At 45.1% G+C, this 15178-nt stretch overlaps 1 protein-coding gene across 2 annotated transcripts in view; it reads right to left on the bottom strand.

Moving 5' to 3' along the window:
• LOC110501812 (voltage-dependent L-type calcium channel subunit beta-4-like) overlaps nucleotides 1-15178 on the bottom strand; it is a 68323-nt gene that overhangs the window by 24151 nt on the left and 28994 nt on the right. For both annotated transcript variants that reach the window (XM_036959227.1, XM_036959228.1), the window contains 2 exons: nucleotides 5678-5797; nucleotides 5307-5429 (listed from right to left, as the gene is read on the bottom strand). In XM_036959227.1, coding sequence (XP_036815122.1) covers nucleotides 5307-5429; nucleotides 5678-5797 — 243 coding nt within the window. The remainder of the gene's footprint in view (nucleotides 1-5306; nucleotides 5430-5677; nucleotides 5798-15178) is intronic.

Here is a 15178-nt window from a genome sequence, read left to right as displayed (position 1 = left end):
GTACAATGTGGGAGGTATCTGGTCTCCAGGGGTGTTTTGACTGTACAATGTGGGAGGTATCTGGTCTCCAGGGGTGTTTTGACTGTACAATGTGGGAGGTATCTGGTCTCCAGAGGTGTTTTGACTGTACAATGTGGGAGGTATCTGGTCTCCAGGGGTGTTTTGACTGTACAATGTGGGACGTATCTGGTCTCCAGGGGTGTTTTGACTGTACAATGTGGGAGGTATCTGGTCTCCAGGGGTGTTTTGACTGTACAATGTGGGAGGTATTTGAGGACAGCAGCACTGATCTCGATGAACTCACAGATGTTGTTTCAAACTTCTGTAAACTTCTGTGTTGTCAATTGTGTCTACTAAAACCTGAAAAATCTTCTCTAACAATAAGCCTTAGGTATCAAAACATCTAAAATCAACATCTAATAGGAAGAAGGCAGTTTATGCTGGGGGTAACAGACAGGCTTTAAGAGGCTTTAACAGGCTTTAAGAGATGTACAACATGAGATCAGTTTATGCTGAGGGTGATAGACAGGCTTTAAGAGATGTACAACGTGAGATCAGTTTATGCTAAGGGTGATAGACAGGCTTTAAGAGATGTACAACGTGAGATCAGTTTATGCTAAGGGTGATATACAGGCTTTAAGAGATGTACAATGTGAGATCAGTTTATTCTGAGGGTAATAGACAGGCTTTAAGAGATGTACAATGTGAGATCAGTTTATGCTGAGGGTGATAGACAGGCTTTAAGAGATGTACAATGTGAGATCAGTTTATTCTGAGGGGAATAGACAGGCTTTAAGAGATGTACAACGTGAGATCAGTTCATGCTGAGGGTGATAGACAGGATGTAAGAGATGTACAATGTGAGATCAAAAGACAGATACTGGTGAACAAGGAGGCATACAAGCAAAGGGTGGAGAGGAGCCTCTCCTCAGGAAACACAGGGTGGCCTGGCAAGGTATTAAATCCATGTCTAGTGCCCCCCACATAGGCAGGGGAAAAAACAGTGCTGACCTTGGGAGACATGAGGGCCAGAACATGGTTAATGAACTGAATGTTTTCTTCTCAAGATTTGATTCAGACAACTTTATGTCAGAGGTAAACCAAATGGAAGCATCATTACAAATGTTTGAGAGGGTTGTTGTTAAACAGGATGATGTTTTGAAGTTGTTCAGGGGATGTAACACATACAAAAGCGCAGTGAGTGGCGCAGTGGTCTAAGGCACTACATCGCAGTGCTAGCTGCGTTACTACAGATCCTGGTTAGATACCGGGCTTTGCCGCAGTCGGCCGTGAACAGGAGAACCATGAGGCGACGCACAAATGGCCCAACGTCGTCCAGGTTAGGGAAGGTTTGGCCGGATCTTGTTTGGCCGGTCCTTGTCCCATCGAGCTCTAGCGACTACTGTGGCGGGCTGGGTGCATGCATGCTGACACGGTCGCTAGGTGTACGGTGTTTCCCCTGACAAATTTGTGCGGCTGGCTTCCGGGGTTAAGCGTGCAGTGTGTCAAGAAGCAGTGTGGCTTGGCGGGGAAGTGTTTCAGAGGACGCATGGTTCTCGACTTTTGCCTCTCCCGAGTCCATACGGGAGTTGAAGCAATGGGACAAGACTGTAACTACCAACTGGAATTGTGGAGAAAAAGGGAGTAAAATAAATACAAAAAAAATAAATACTTGCTCAGTCCGTGCAAAATTATTACCTCAGAATTGCTCTCCAAGGACAGTGTTTTTGACAGTGACAATCTGCTGACGACCTGCTTCAGAGGACTGAAAAGACTGGAAAGAGCACACTCTTTCTTGACTATGTATTTGTCTTTTTGGGGTGGCAGGTAGCCTAGTGGTTAGAGCGTTGGGCCACTAACCAAAAGGTTGCTGGATCGAATCCCCGAGCTGATAAGGTCGTTCTGCCCCTGAACAAGGCAATTCTTATTTACAATGACGGCCTGCCAGGGAAAAGTGGGTTACACTGTTACACTGTTCCCTGGCAGGCCGTCATTGTAAATAAGAATTTGTTCATAACTGACTTGCCTATATTTATATACAGTGGGGCAAAAAAGTATTTAGTCAGCCACCAATTGTGCAAGTTCTCCCACTTAAAAAGATGAGAGAGGCCTGTAATCATCATAGGTACACTTCAACTATGACAGACAAAATGAGAAAAAAAAATCCAGAAAATCACATTGTTGGATTTTTAATGAATTTATTTGCAAATGGTGGAAAATAAGTATTTGGTCAATAACAAAAGTTTCTCAAAACTTTGTTATATACCCTTTGTTGGCAATGACAGAGGTCAAACGTCTTCACAAGGTTTTCACACACTGTTGCTGGTATTTTGGCCCATTCCTCCATGCAGATCTCCTCTAGAGCAGTGATTTTTTGGGGCTGTTGCTGGGCAACACAGACTTTCAACTCCCTCCAAAGATTTTCTATGGGGTTGAGATCTGGAGACTGGCTAGGCCACTCCAGGACCTTGAAATGCTTCTTACGAAGCCACTCTTTCGTTTCCCGGGTGGTGTGTTTGGGATCATTGTCATGCTGAAAGACCCAGCCACGTTTCATCTTCAATGCCCTTGCTGATGGAAGGAGGTTTTCACTCAAAATCTCACGATACATGGCCCCATTCATTCTTTCCTTTACACGGATCAGTCGTCCTGGTCCCTTTGCAGAAAAACAGCCCCAAGCGGAGGAAATAGGTACCCTTAGGAAACATCTGGAGGAAATCCAGAATGGTCACGCTCTACAGCGTGACTACCAATCCAAGCAACCGGAGCCCTGTACTCACAGGAGTAAAGACAATAGGTTTCAGACCTTGCCTCCCTCATGTGTCCCTCAGTCTTCTCCTCTTGGCCATTCGGCACATAGTAATATTGCGCCTCTTGGCCAACAACAACAAGGCTTGGCTTCTCCTCTTGGCCTTTCGGCCCCAATCTCTCCACAGGATGAAGCCAACCCTCTCCGCTCGCCTGGCGCGGAATACCTTGACAAACTCATCAAGAATTTCCCCACCTTTGACCCCGTTCCAGGTCAGCCAAACGATACTGAGACGTTCCTAGCTGACATAGAGGACGCGTTGGATGGCTACACGAACGCTACGGGTTGTGACAGGGTTTACCTGTTGAAGCGAACATCGAATAGACACGTGACAAGGTTCATTAGTCTACAACAGCAACACGTGCTAAATGACTACGCTAAACTTGCCACAGCTTTGAAATTAGAATTCAGTGGTTCTACGACTCGCAAAATCAGGCCTATTACTGTTGTGTCATCGGCAAACTTAATGATGGTGTTGGAGTCATGCCTGGCCGTGCAGTCATGAGTGAATAGGGAGTACAGGAGGGGACAGAGCTCGCATCCCTGAGGGCCCCCTGTGTTGCGGATCAGCGTGGCGGATGTCTTGTTACCTACCCTTACCACCTGGGAGCAGCCCGTCAGGAAGTCCAGGATCCAGTTGCAGAGGGAGGTGTTTAGTCCCAGGGTCCTTAGCTTAACGATGAGCTTTGAGGGCACTATGGTGTTGAACGCTGAGATGTAGTCAATGAATAGCGTTCTCCCATAGGTGTTTCTTTGGTCCAGGTGGGAAAGGGCAGTGTGGAGTGCAATAGAGATTGCATCATCTGTGGATCTGTTGGGGCGGTATGCAAATTGGAGTGGGTCTAGGGTTTCTGAGAGAATGGTGTTGATGTGAGCCATGACCAGCATTTTAAAGCACTTCATGGCTACAGACGTGAGTGCTACGTGTTGGTAGTCATTTAGGCAGGTTACCTTAGTGTTCTTGGGCACAGGCACTATGGTGGTCTGCTTAAAACATGTTGGTATTACAGACTCAGTCAGGGACAGGTTGAAAATGTCAGTGAAGACACTTGCCAATTGGTCAGAGCATGCTCGCAGTACATGTCCTGGTAATCCGTCTGGCCCTGCGGCCTTGTGAATATTGACCGGTTTAAAGGTCTTACTCACATTTGCTGCGGAGAGCGTGATCACAGTCTTCCGGAACAGCTGGTGCTCTCATGCATGTTTCAGTGTTATTTGCCTCAAAGAGAGCATAGAAGTAGTTTAGCTCGTCTGGTAGGGTCGTGTCACTGGGTAGCTCTCGGCTGTGCTTCCCTTTGTAGTCTGTAATGGTTTGCAAGCCCTGCCACATCCGACGAGCATCAGAGCCGGTGTAGTATGATTCAATCTTAGTCCCCACCAAGCGGGTGGAGAGAAATGACGGTGGACAGAAAAATGTACGCTTTAAAGTTAATTTCCTACAATTCTACACATTTTGTCATGTGGCGTAGTGAAAATGTTGCCGTTTCAAAGCAAGTTTTCTGCAGTTCTACACATTTTGCCATGGGGCGAAGAGACAATTGAGCAATTTATAACAAATGTCATGTCATTCTACTAATTTTGCCATTGGGAAGAGAGACATTATTGCCGTTTTAAAGCAGGTTTGCTTTCGGTATACACATTTTACCATGGGGTGGAGAGAAAATGTTGTAATTTTAAAGCTAATTTCCTGCAATTATACACATTTATACTTTTGGGTGTCAGGGAAAATGTATGGCGTAAATGTACATTATTTTCTTTAGAAATGTAGTGAAGTAAAAGAAAAGTTGTCAAAAATATAAATAGTAGAGTAAAGTACAGATACCCCCAAAACTACTGAAGTAGTACTTTAAAGTATTTTACCTCAAGTACTTTACACCACTGGTATTCGGACATGATTACTATACGTTTAGATAACTGGCTAGACTAACTTAACAATCTAAACAATGTTAGCTGACATGGGCTAACTGAGTGACAAAGCAGGAGAAAAACTGAAAATTGCTGATGCACAACCACATTTAGAACTTGCACCTTGTGTATTCTACTATTCTAACTCTCAACAGCAAGTTGAAACCCTGACTGAGTTCCCCCCCCAAAAAATAAAGAAAAACATATTTTGGGTCGGGCCCTCTAACGGCCGGGGGCCCTAGGCGACTGCTTACACACTCTATGTAACTTTGAAAGTCAACACAAAACAACACAATGACAAGAGTGTGTAAACTCCACAGACATACTAGGCTGTATACACACTCACTAGTCCATTGTTCTCGGATCTAAAACGGGACATGCATTATTGATATTGATTCATCCATAATGGCCCTTGAACAGATATGGCTTGCAGCAAACATAGGTTGTCTGAAATGGCACCCTATTCCCTATATAGTGCACTACTCATGGGCTCCGGCCAAAAGTAGTTCACTACATAGGTAATAGAATGCCATTTCAGACACAGGCATAGCTGTAGCAGTAGGGTTGTTATGTACTGTACAGTATATTGTACCTCTTTAATGTGCAGGAAGTCCTTGGCATCGAAGGAGATGGCGGTTCCTGCCACAGGGACATCCTCATCCAGGGCTCCACAGTAACTGATGTTAGTCTTCACAGCAAAGGCCACCGCTTTGGCCTGAGACGATACAGGAAAAGCCATGTATAAGAAGAGTGCCTAGCCTAGCTAGATAAGCTCAACCATAACCCAGTGGGCAAAATGTTCTGCAAATATACCAGTTCTGGTTGGAATGTGGTTTTAATAAATAACTTCATTTCAACCAGCCTTGCATTCTGGGACCTTTCCAATGATAGGTTCAGAACAAGGGCCCTATGTGCCTAGTATAGCATAAGGCTCCACAGTGGAACACCCTGCAGGTGTCTCACCTTGGCCCTCTCCAGCTGTACAGCAGCCTGCTGCTCCTTCTCCAGCTTTCCTCCTGCCGGTTCCTCCTCCAAGGAGACATCTGAGTCCGATGGTCGGCTAGTGTAAGAGTCAGCTGAACCCTGCAGAGGGACAATATAACAGTCAGATAACAGTCGGGTAACAGTCAGACAACAGTCAGGAGAGAAGACAACAGTAAAATGATTGGCTAGTGTAAGAGTCAGCTGAACCCTGCAGAGGGACAATATAACAGTCAGATAACAGTCAGATAACAGTCGGGTAACAGTCAGACAACAGTCAGGAGAGAAGACAACAGTAAAATGATTGGCTAGTGTAAGAGTCAGCTGAACCCTGCAGAGGGACAATATAACAGTCAGATAACAGTCAGATAACAGTCAGGTAACAGTCAGGTAACAGTCAGGGAACAGGCAGGAAAGAAGACAACAGTAAAATGATTGGCTAGTGTAGGAGTCAGCTGAACCCTGCAGAGGGACAATATAACAGTCAGACAACAGTCAGGTAACAGTCAGGCAACAGGCAGGAAAGAAGACAACAGTAAAATGATTGGCTAGTGTAAGAGTCAGCTGAACCCTGCAGAGGGACAATATAACAGTCAGATAACAGTCAGATAACAGTCAGGTAACAGTCAGGTAACAGTCAGGTAACAGTCAGGCAACAGGCAGGAAAGAAGACAACAGTAAAATGATTGGCTAGTGTAGGAGTCAGCTGAACCCTGCAGAGGGACAATATAACAGTCAGATAACAGTCAGATAACAGTTGGGTAACAGTCAGACAACAGTCAGGTAACAGTCAGGCAACAGGCAGGAAAGAAGACAACAGTAAAATGATTGGCTAGTGTAAGAGTCAGCTGAACCCTGCAGAGGGACAATATAACAGTCAGATAACAGTCAGATAACAGTTGGGTAACAGTCAGACAACAGTCAGGTAACAGTCAGGCAACAGGCAGGAAAGAAGACAACAGTAAAATGATTGGCTAGTGTAGGAGTCAGCTGAACCCTATAAAGGGCCAAGACATTTGTGACATTTGTCCCTGAAAAAGACGACATATTTTTGCTGTCTGAACCCCTCTGTAGTTGTCATTGTTATTATGAGGAATGTTTACCATGCTTACACAGGTCAGTGAAGTTTGTGAGCTGTGTCATCACTATGAAAGCTGTCATCCTGAACAGATAAAAGGATATATGGTTACCCTACAGTATTTTTATTTGTTTATTTAAACGTATTTAACCAGGCAAGTCAGTTAAGAACAAACTCTTATTTACAATGACGGCCTACCCCGGCCAAACCCTAACCCGGACGGACGACGCTGGGCCAATTGTGCGTCGTCCTATGGGACTCCCAATCACGGCCGGTTGTGATACAGCCTGGAATCGAACCAGGGTCTGTAGTGAGGCCTCTTGCACTGAGATGCAGTGCCTTAGACCGCTGCGCCACTCAGGAGCCCATGTCCTAATATTGTCAGAATGTACTGAGCACTGAGTGAAGGTGGCTATGATAGGCCTGCAGCCAGGTGCTACAGAGGTGGAGTCCGTACGTTGAGTGGGCGGGAATATGCCTCTCCAAGCGGGATCACAGGGACCCTGATTAAAGCTGGTGAGCCGGGAGACACAACTCACAAATATAGGAATGTTTTTGAAGCCCACAGCTGGCGAGCGGTGAGCAACCCAGCCGATCTTAGTTGAAGTGATCACATTGGAAACCACATTAAGTGGAGAGAGAGTGGGAATAAAGAGAGACTGGCTGGATCAATACTGCATGAGGAGGAACTGAACAGTGAGATAGACACAAACAGAGAAAGAGAGAAGGAGACAGAGAGAGAGAGAAAAATACAGAGCGAGAAAGAGAGAGACAGGCAGAGAGAGAGAAAGAGACAGAAAGAGAGTGAAAGACAGAGAGAGAGACAGAAAGACAGAGAGAGAGAGTGAAGGAGAGAGAGACAAAGAGAGAGAGATACAAAGAGAGAGAGAAAAATACAGAGCGAGAAAGAGAGAGACAGGCAGAGAGAGAGAAAGAGACAGAAAGAGAGTGAAAGACAGAGAGAGAGACAGAAAGACAGAGAGAGAGAGTGAAGGAGAGAGAGACAAAGAGAGAGAGAGAGAAAGAGAGACAGACAGAGAGAGAGAGAGAGAGAGAGAGAGAGAGAGACAAAGAGAGAGAGATAGAGACAAAGAGAAAGAGATAGAGAGAGACAGACAGAAAGAGAGAGAGAGAGAGAGAGAGAGAGAGAGAGAGAGAGAGAGAGAGAGAGACATATTCCCTCAGATTACACAGACCCACAAATAATTCAAAAACAAATGTCAGACTGAAGGGAGCAGAGTGGACTAGCGTTAGAACTGTGAGTGAGCGACAGGGTAGATGACCAGTTAAACCACCATGACGTGCAGTATAGTGTGGTTGGTCATTACAACTTCTACTAGATTCACTGGAAGCAGCAGTGGGATTCATTTATCTAAAAGGTTCAAAGAAAGCTTGGTCAACGTCTGTTGCCTTTTTAGGCCCGGTGCAACAAGGTTAATCAACCTTCAAGGGGATTGTTCCTTTTGTGTGGGATCTTTTGATTCCTGGATCAAAGTAGTCTATTGCTAATGTATTCAATAGTCCTTTCTCAGAAGAGCACAGGTCTGATTAGAATGAGACAATAAGAGAGACAGAGAGAGAGTGGGGCAGAGAGAGGGGAGGGAGAGAGTGAAAGAGAGAGCGAAAGAGAGAGCGAGAGAGGGAGGGAGAGCAAGCAAAAGAGAGAGGGGGGAGAAAGAGAGACAGAGACAGAGAGATAGTGTGTCGCGGTCTCTGTCTCCCTGGGTGGGGGTGGATACGGTGGCTGGGTCCCCCACCCAGCCTCAGGCAGAGCCAGTCTCATGTCATTACGATCAGAAGAGCTGCCCCCCAGATGCCACACACAACACACACACACACCACCCTTTCTCTTATTAACGAGTCAATGGCGGGTGGGAGAGTTCCCCGGTACAACACCCACTCACTCAGTCAGAGTGGAAATGACGTAACGAGAAAGTGTGAAGTGGAGATAGAGGAAGCTGTAGGGACAGACTGTACATAAATAGAAAGTAGGGGCTAAAAAGAAAGTGGGATAGGGACAGAAAGAGAAGGGGGGAAAGAGGGAGAAAGGCAAAGAGGGGGATATTGAGAGAGGGGAAAGAGAGGGAGAGAGAGGTGGGGTGAGACAGGGATGCAGTCCCACCCTCTTCAACATATTGAAGTCGGAAGTTTACATACACCTTAGCCAAATACATTTAAACTCAGTTCTTCACAATTCCTGACATCCTAGTAAAAATTCCCTGTCTTAGGTCAGTTAGGATCACCACTTTATTTTAAGAATGTGAAATGTCAGAACAAAAGAGACAATTATTTTTTTCAGCTTTTATTTCTTTCATCACATTCCCAGTGGGTCAGAAGTTTACATACACTCAATTAGTACTTGGTAGCATTGCCTTTAAATTGTTTGGTCAAATGTTTCGGGTAGCCTTCCACAAGCTTCCAACAATAAGTTAGGTGAATTTTGGCCCATTCCTCCTGACAGAGCTGGTGTAACTGAGTCAGGTTTGTAGGCCTCCTTGCTCGCACACGCTTTTTCAGTTCTGCCCACATATTTTCTATAGGATTGAGGTCAGGGCTTTGTGATGGCCACTCCAAAACCTTCCCCAACCAGAAACCATGGATTGATGGCAGCATTCGCGCAAAACTGAAAGTGCGAACCACTGCTTTTAATCAGGGCAAGGCGACTGGAAACATGACCGAATACAAACAGTGTAGCTATTCTCTCCGCAAGGCAATCATACAAGCTAAGCGTCAGTATAGAGACAAAGTAGAGTCGCAATTCAACGGCTCGGACACGAGAGGTATTTGGCAGGATCTACAGTCAATCACGGACTACAAAAAGAATACCAGCCCCGTCGCGGACCACAATGTCTTGCTCCTAGACAAACTAAAAACTTCTTCGCTCGCTTTGACATGGCCCACTACCAAAACCTGTGGGCTCTCCTTCACTGCAGCCGACGTGAGGAAAACATTTAAACGTGCTAACCCTCGCAAGGCTGCAGGCCCAGACGGCATCCCCAGCCGCGCCCTCAGAGCATGCGCAGACCAGCTGGCTGGTGTGTTTACGGACATATTCAATCAATCCTTATCCCAGTCTGCTGTTCCCACATGCTTCAAGAGGGCCACCATTGTTCCTGTTCCCAAGAAAGCTAAGGTAACTGAGCTAAATGACTATCGCCCCGTAGCACTCACTTCCATCATCATGAAGTGCTTTGAGAGACTAGTCAAGGACCATATCACCGCCACCCTACCTGACACCCTAGACCCAATCCAATTTGCTTACCACCCCAATAGGTCCACAGACAACACAATCACAATCACACTGCACACTGCCATAAACCATCTGGACAAGAGGAATACTTATGTAAGAATGCTGTTCATCGACTAGAGCTCAGCATTTAACACCATAGTACCCTCCAAACTCGTCATAAGCTTGAGACCCTGGGTCTCGACCCCGCCCTGTGGACTTCCTGACGGGCCGCCCCCAGGTGTTGAGGGTAGGAAACAACATCTACACCCAGCTGATCCTCAACACTGGGGTCCCACAAGGGTGCGTTCTCAGCCCTCTCCTGTACTCCCTGTTCACCCATGACTGAGTGGCCATGCACGCCTCCAACTCAATCATCAAGTTTGCAGATGACACTACAGTGGTAGGCTTGATTATCAAACAACGACGAGACGGCCTATAGGGAGGAGGTGAGGGCCCTCGGAGTGTGGTGTCAGGAAAATAACCTCACACTCAACGTCAACAAAACAAAGGAGATGATCGTGGACTTCAGGAAACAGCAGAGGGAACAGCCCCCTATCCACATCAACGGGACAGTAGTGGAGAAGGTGGAAAGTTTTAAGTTAATCTGCGTACACATCACGGACAAACTGAAATGGTCCACCCACACAGACAGCGGGTGAAGAAGGAGCAGCAGCGCTTCTTCAACCTCAGGAGGCTGAAGAAATTCAGCTTGTCACCAAAAACACTCACAAACTCTTACAGATGCACAATCGAGAACATCCTGTCGAGCTGTATCGCCGCCGCCTGGTACGGCAACTGCTCCACCCACAACCGTAAGGCTCTCCAGAGGGTAGTGAGGTCTGCACAACGCATCACCGGGGGCAAACGACCTGCAATCCAGGACATCTACACCACCCGATGTCACAGTAAGGCCAAAAAGATCATCAAAGACAACAACCACCCGAGCCACTGCCTGTTCACCCCGCTATCATCCAGAAGGTGAGGTCAGTACAGGTGCATCAAAGCTGGGACCGAGAGACTGAAAAACAGCTTCTATCTCAAGGTCATCAGACTGTTAAACAGCCACCACTAACATTGAGTGGCTGTCGCCAACATACTGACTCAAATCTCTAGCCACTTTAATAATAAAAAATTGGATTTAATAAATGTGTCACTAGCCACTTTAAACGATGCCACTTTATATAATGTTTACATACCCTACATTACTCATCTCATATGTATATACTGCACTCTATACCATCTACTGCATCTTGCCTATGCCGTTCAGCCATAACTCATCTATATATTGTTATGTACATATTCTTATTCATTCCTTTACACTTGTGTGTATAAGGTACTTGTTGTGAAATTGTTAGATTACTTGTTAGATAGTACTGCTTGGTCGGAACTAGAAGCACAAGCATTTCGCTACACTCGCATTAACATCTGCTAACCATGTGTATGTGACAAATAAAATGTAATTTCATTTTGATTTGACTTTGTTGTCCTTAAGCCACTTTGCCACAACTTTGGAAGTATGCTTGGGGTCATTGTCCATTTGGAAGACCCATTTGCAACCAAGCTCAATAGAGCCACATCATTTTCCTGCCTCATTATGCCATCTATTTTGTGAAGTGCACCAGTCCCTCCTGCAGCAACGCACCCCCACAACATGATGCTGCCACCCCCGTGCTTCACGGTTGGGATGGTGTTCTTCGGCTTGCAAGCCTCCCCCTTTTTCCTCCAAACAGAATGACGGTCATTATGGCCAATCAGATCTATTTTTGTTTCATCAGACCAGAGAACATTTCTCCAAAACGTACAATCTTTGTCCCCATGTGCAGTTGCAAACCGTATTATGGCTTTTTTATGGCGGTTTTGGAGCAGTGGCTTCTTCCTTGCTGAGCGGCCTTTCAGGTTATGTCGATATAGGACTCGTTTTACTGTGTATATAGATACTTTTGTACCTGTTTCCTCCAGCATCTTCACAAGGTCCTTTGCTCCAAAGTACGTTCATCTCTAGGAGACAGAACACGTCTCCTTCCTGAGCGGTATGACAGCTATGTGGTCCATGGTGTTTATACTTGCGTACTATTGTTTGTACAGATGAATGTGGGACCCTCAGGCGTATGGAAATTGCTCCCAAGAATGAACCTGATTTGTGGAGGTCTACAAATGTTTTTCTGAGGTCTTGGCTGATTTCTTTTGATTTTCCCATGATGTCAAGCAAAGAGGCACTGAGTTTGAAGGAAGGCCTTGAAATACATCCACAGGTACACCTCCAATTGATTCAAATGATGTCAATTAGCCTATCAGAAGCTTCTAAAGCCATGACATAATTTTCTGTAATTTTCCAAGCTGTTTAAAGGCACAGTCAACTTAGTGTATGTGAACTTCTGACCCACTGGAATTGTGATACAGTGAAATACAACAATAGTAGATGTCCTAACCGACTTGCCAAAACTATAGTTTGTTAACAAGACATTTGTGTATTGGTTGAAAAACTAGTTTTAATGACTCCAACATAACTGTATCAACGAATTGGCGAGGGAACTAGAACAGTCCGCAGCACCCGGCCTCACCCTACTACTGTTTGCTGATGATCTGGTGCTTCTTTCACCAACCAAGGAGGGCCTTCAGCAGCTCCTAGATCTTCTGCACAGATTCTGTCAGACCTGGGCCCTGACAGTAAATCTCCGCAAGACCAAAATAATGGTGTTAAAAAAAAGGTCTAGTTACAAGGACCACAAATACAAATTCCATCTAGACACCAATTAGGAAGGATCTGGCAAAAAATACTGGAATCAGTTATAGAACCCATTTCTCTTCATAGTTGTGAGGTCTGGGGTCCGCTCACCAACCAAGAATTCACAAAATGAAACAAACACCAAATTGAGACTGCATGCAGAATTCTGCAAAAATATCCTCAGTGTACAACGTAAAACACCAAATAATGCATGCAGAGCAGAATTAGGCCGATATCCGCTAATGATCAAAATCCAGAAAGAGCTGTTCAATTCTACAACCACCTAAAAGGAAGCGATTCCCAAACCTTCCATAACAAAGCCATCGCCTACAGAGAGATGAACCTGGAGAAGAGTCCCCTAAGCAAGCTGGTCCTGGGGATCTGTTCACAAACACAAACACACCCCACAGAGCCCCAGGACAGCAGCACAATTAGACCCAACCAAATCATGAGAAAACAAAAAGATAATTACTTGACAGATTGAAAAGAATTAACAAAAAAACAGAGCAAACTAGAATGCTATTTGGCCCTAAACAGAGAGTACACAGTGGCAGAATACCTGACCGCTGTGACTGACCTAAACTTAAGGAAAGCTTTGACTATGTACAGACTCAGTGAGCATAGCCTTTCTATTGAGAAAGGCCCCCGTAGACAGACCTGGCTCTCAAGAGAGGACAGGCTATGTGCACACTGCCCACAAAATGAGGTGGAAACTGAGCTGCACTTCCTAACCTCCTGCCCAATGTATAACCATATTAGAGACACATACATAATTTTGCACGCCCAATTTTTCAGTTTTTGATTTGTTAAAAAAGTTTGAAATATCCAATAAATGTCGTTCCACTTCATGATTGTGTCCCACTTGTTGTTGATTCTTCACAAAAAAATACAGTTTTATATCTTTATGTTTGAAGCCTGAAATGTGGCAAAAGGTCGCAAAGTTCAAGGGGGCCGAATTCTTTCGCAAGGCACTGTATTTCCCTCAGATTACATAGATCCACAAAGACTTCGAAAACAAGCCCAATTTTGATCAACTCTCATATCTACTGGGTGAAATACCACAGTGTGCCATCACAGCAGCAAGATGTGTGACCTGTTGCCACAAGAAAAGGTCAACCAGTGAAGAACAAACACCATTGTAAATACAACCCATATTTATGTTTATTTATTTTCCCTTTTGTACTTTAACTATTTGCACATCGTTACAACACTGTATATATACATAATATGACATCTTAATTCTTCAGGAACTTCTGTGAGTTTAATGTTCGCCGTTAATTATTATTGTTTATTTCACTTTAGTTTATTATCTACTTCACTTGCTTTGGCAATGTTAACATAGGTTTCCCATGCCAGTAAAGCCCCTTGAATTGAATTGAATTGAGAGATAGAGACAGACACATAAAGAGGGACAGAGAGAGAGAGACAGACAGATAAAGAGGGACAGAGAGAGAGAGACAGACAGATAAAGAGGGACAGAGAGAGAAAGACAGACAGAGAAAGACAGACAGACAGATAAAGAGGGACAGAGAGAGAGAGAGAGAGAGAGAGAGACATATAAAGAGGGACTGAGAGAGAGAGACAGACAGATAAAGAGGGACAGAGAGAGAGACAGACACATAAAGAGGGACAGAGAGAGAGAGACAGACAGATAAAGAGGGACAGAGAGAGAAAGACAGACAGAGAAAGACAGACAGATAAAGAGGGACAGAGAGAGAGAGAGAGAGAGAGAGAGACAGATAAAGAGGGACTGAGAGAGAGAGACAGACAGATAAAGAGGGACAGAGAGAGAGACAGACACATAAAGAGGGACAGAGAGAGAGAGACAGACAGATAAAGTGGGACAGAGAAAGAGAGACAGACAGATAAAGAGGGACAGAGAGAGAGACAGACACATAAAGAGGGACAGAGAGAGACAGACAGACAGATAAAGAGGGACTGAGAGAGAGAAACAGACAGATAAAGAGGGACAGAGAGATAGAGACAGACACATAAAGAGGGACAGAGAGAGATAGAGACAGACACATAGAGGGACAGAGAGTATTAGAGAGACAGTCAGATAAAGAGGGACAGAGAGAGAGAGACAGACAGATAAAGAGGGACAGAGAGAGAGAGACAGACAGATAAAGAGGGACAGAGAGAGAAAGACAGACAGATAAAGAGGGACAGAGAGAGAGAGACAGACAGATAAAGAGGGACAGAGAGAGAAAGACAGACAGATAAAGAGGGACAGAGAGAGAGAGAGACAGATAAAGAGGGACAGAGAGAGAGAGACAGACAGATAAAGAGGGACAGAGAGAGAGAGAGACAGACAGATAAAGAGGGACAGAGTGAGAGAGACAGACAGATAAAGAGGGACAGAGAGAGAAAGACAGACAGATAAAGAGGGACAGAGAGAGAGAGACAGACACATAAAGAGGGACAGAGAGAGAGAGACAGAAAAAGACTAAA

This window comes from Oncorhynchus mykiss, chromosome 22 (genome assembly GCF_013265735.2).
Source record: "Oncorhynchus mykiss isolate Arlee chromosome 22, USDA_OmykA_1.1, whole genome shotgun sequence".
In the NCBI taxonomy this organism is placed as follows: domain Eukaryota; kingdom Metazoa; phylum Chordata; class Actinopteri; order Salmoniformes; family Salmonidae; genus Oncorhynchus; species Oncorhynchus mykiss.
This window is presented reverse-complemented; position numbering and strand designations above follow the sequence as displayed.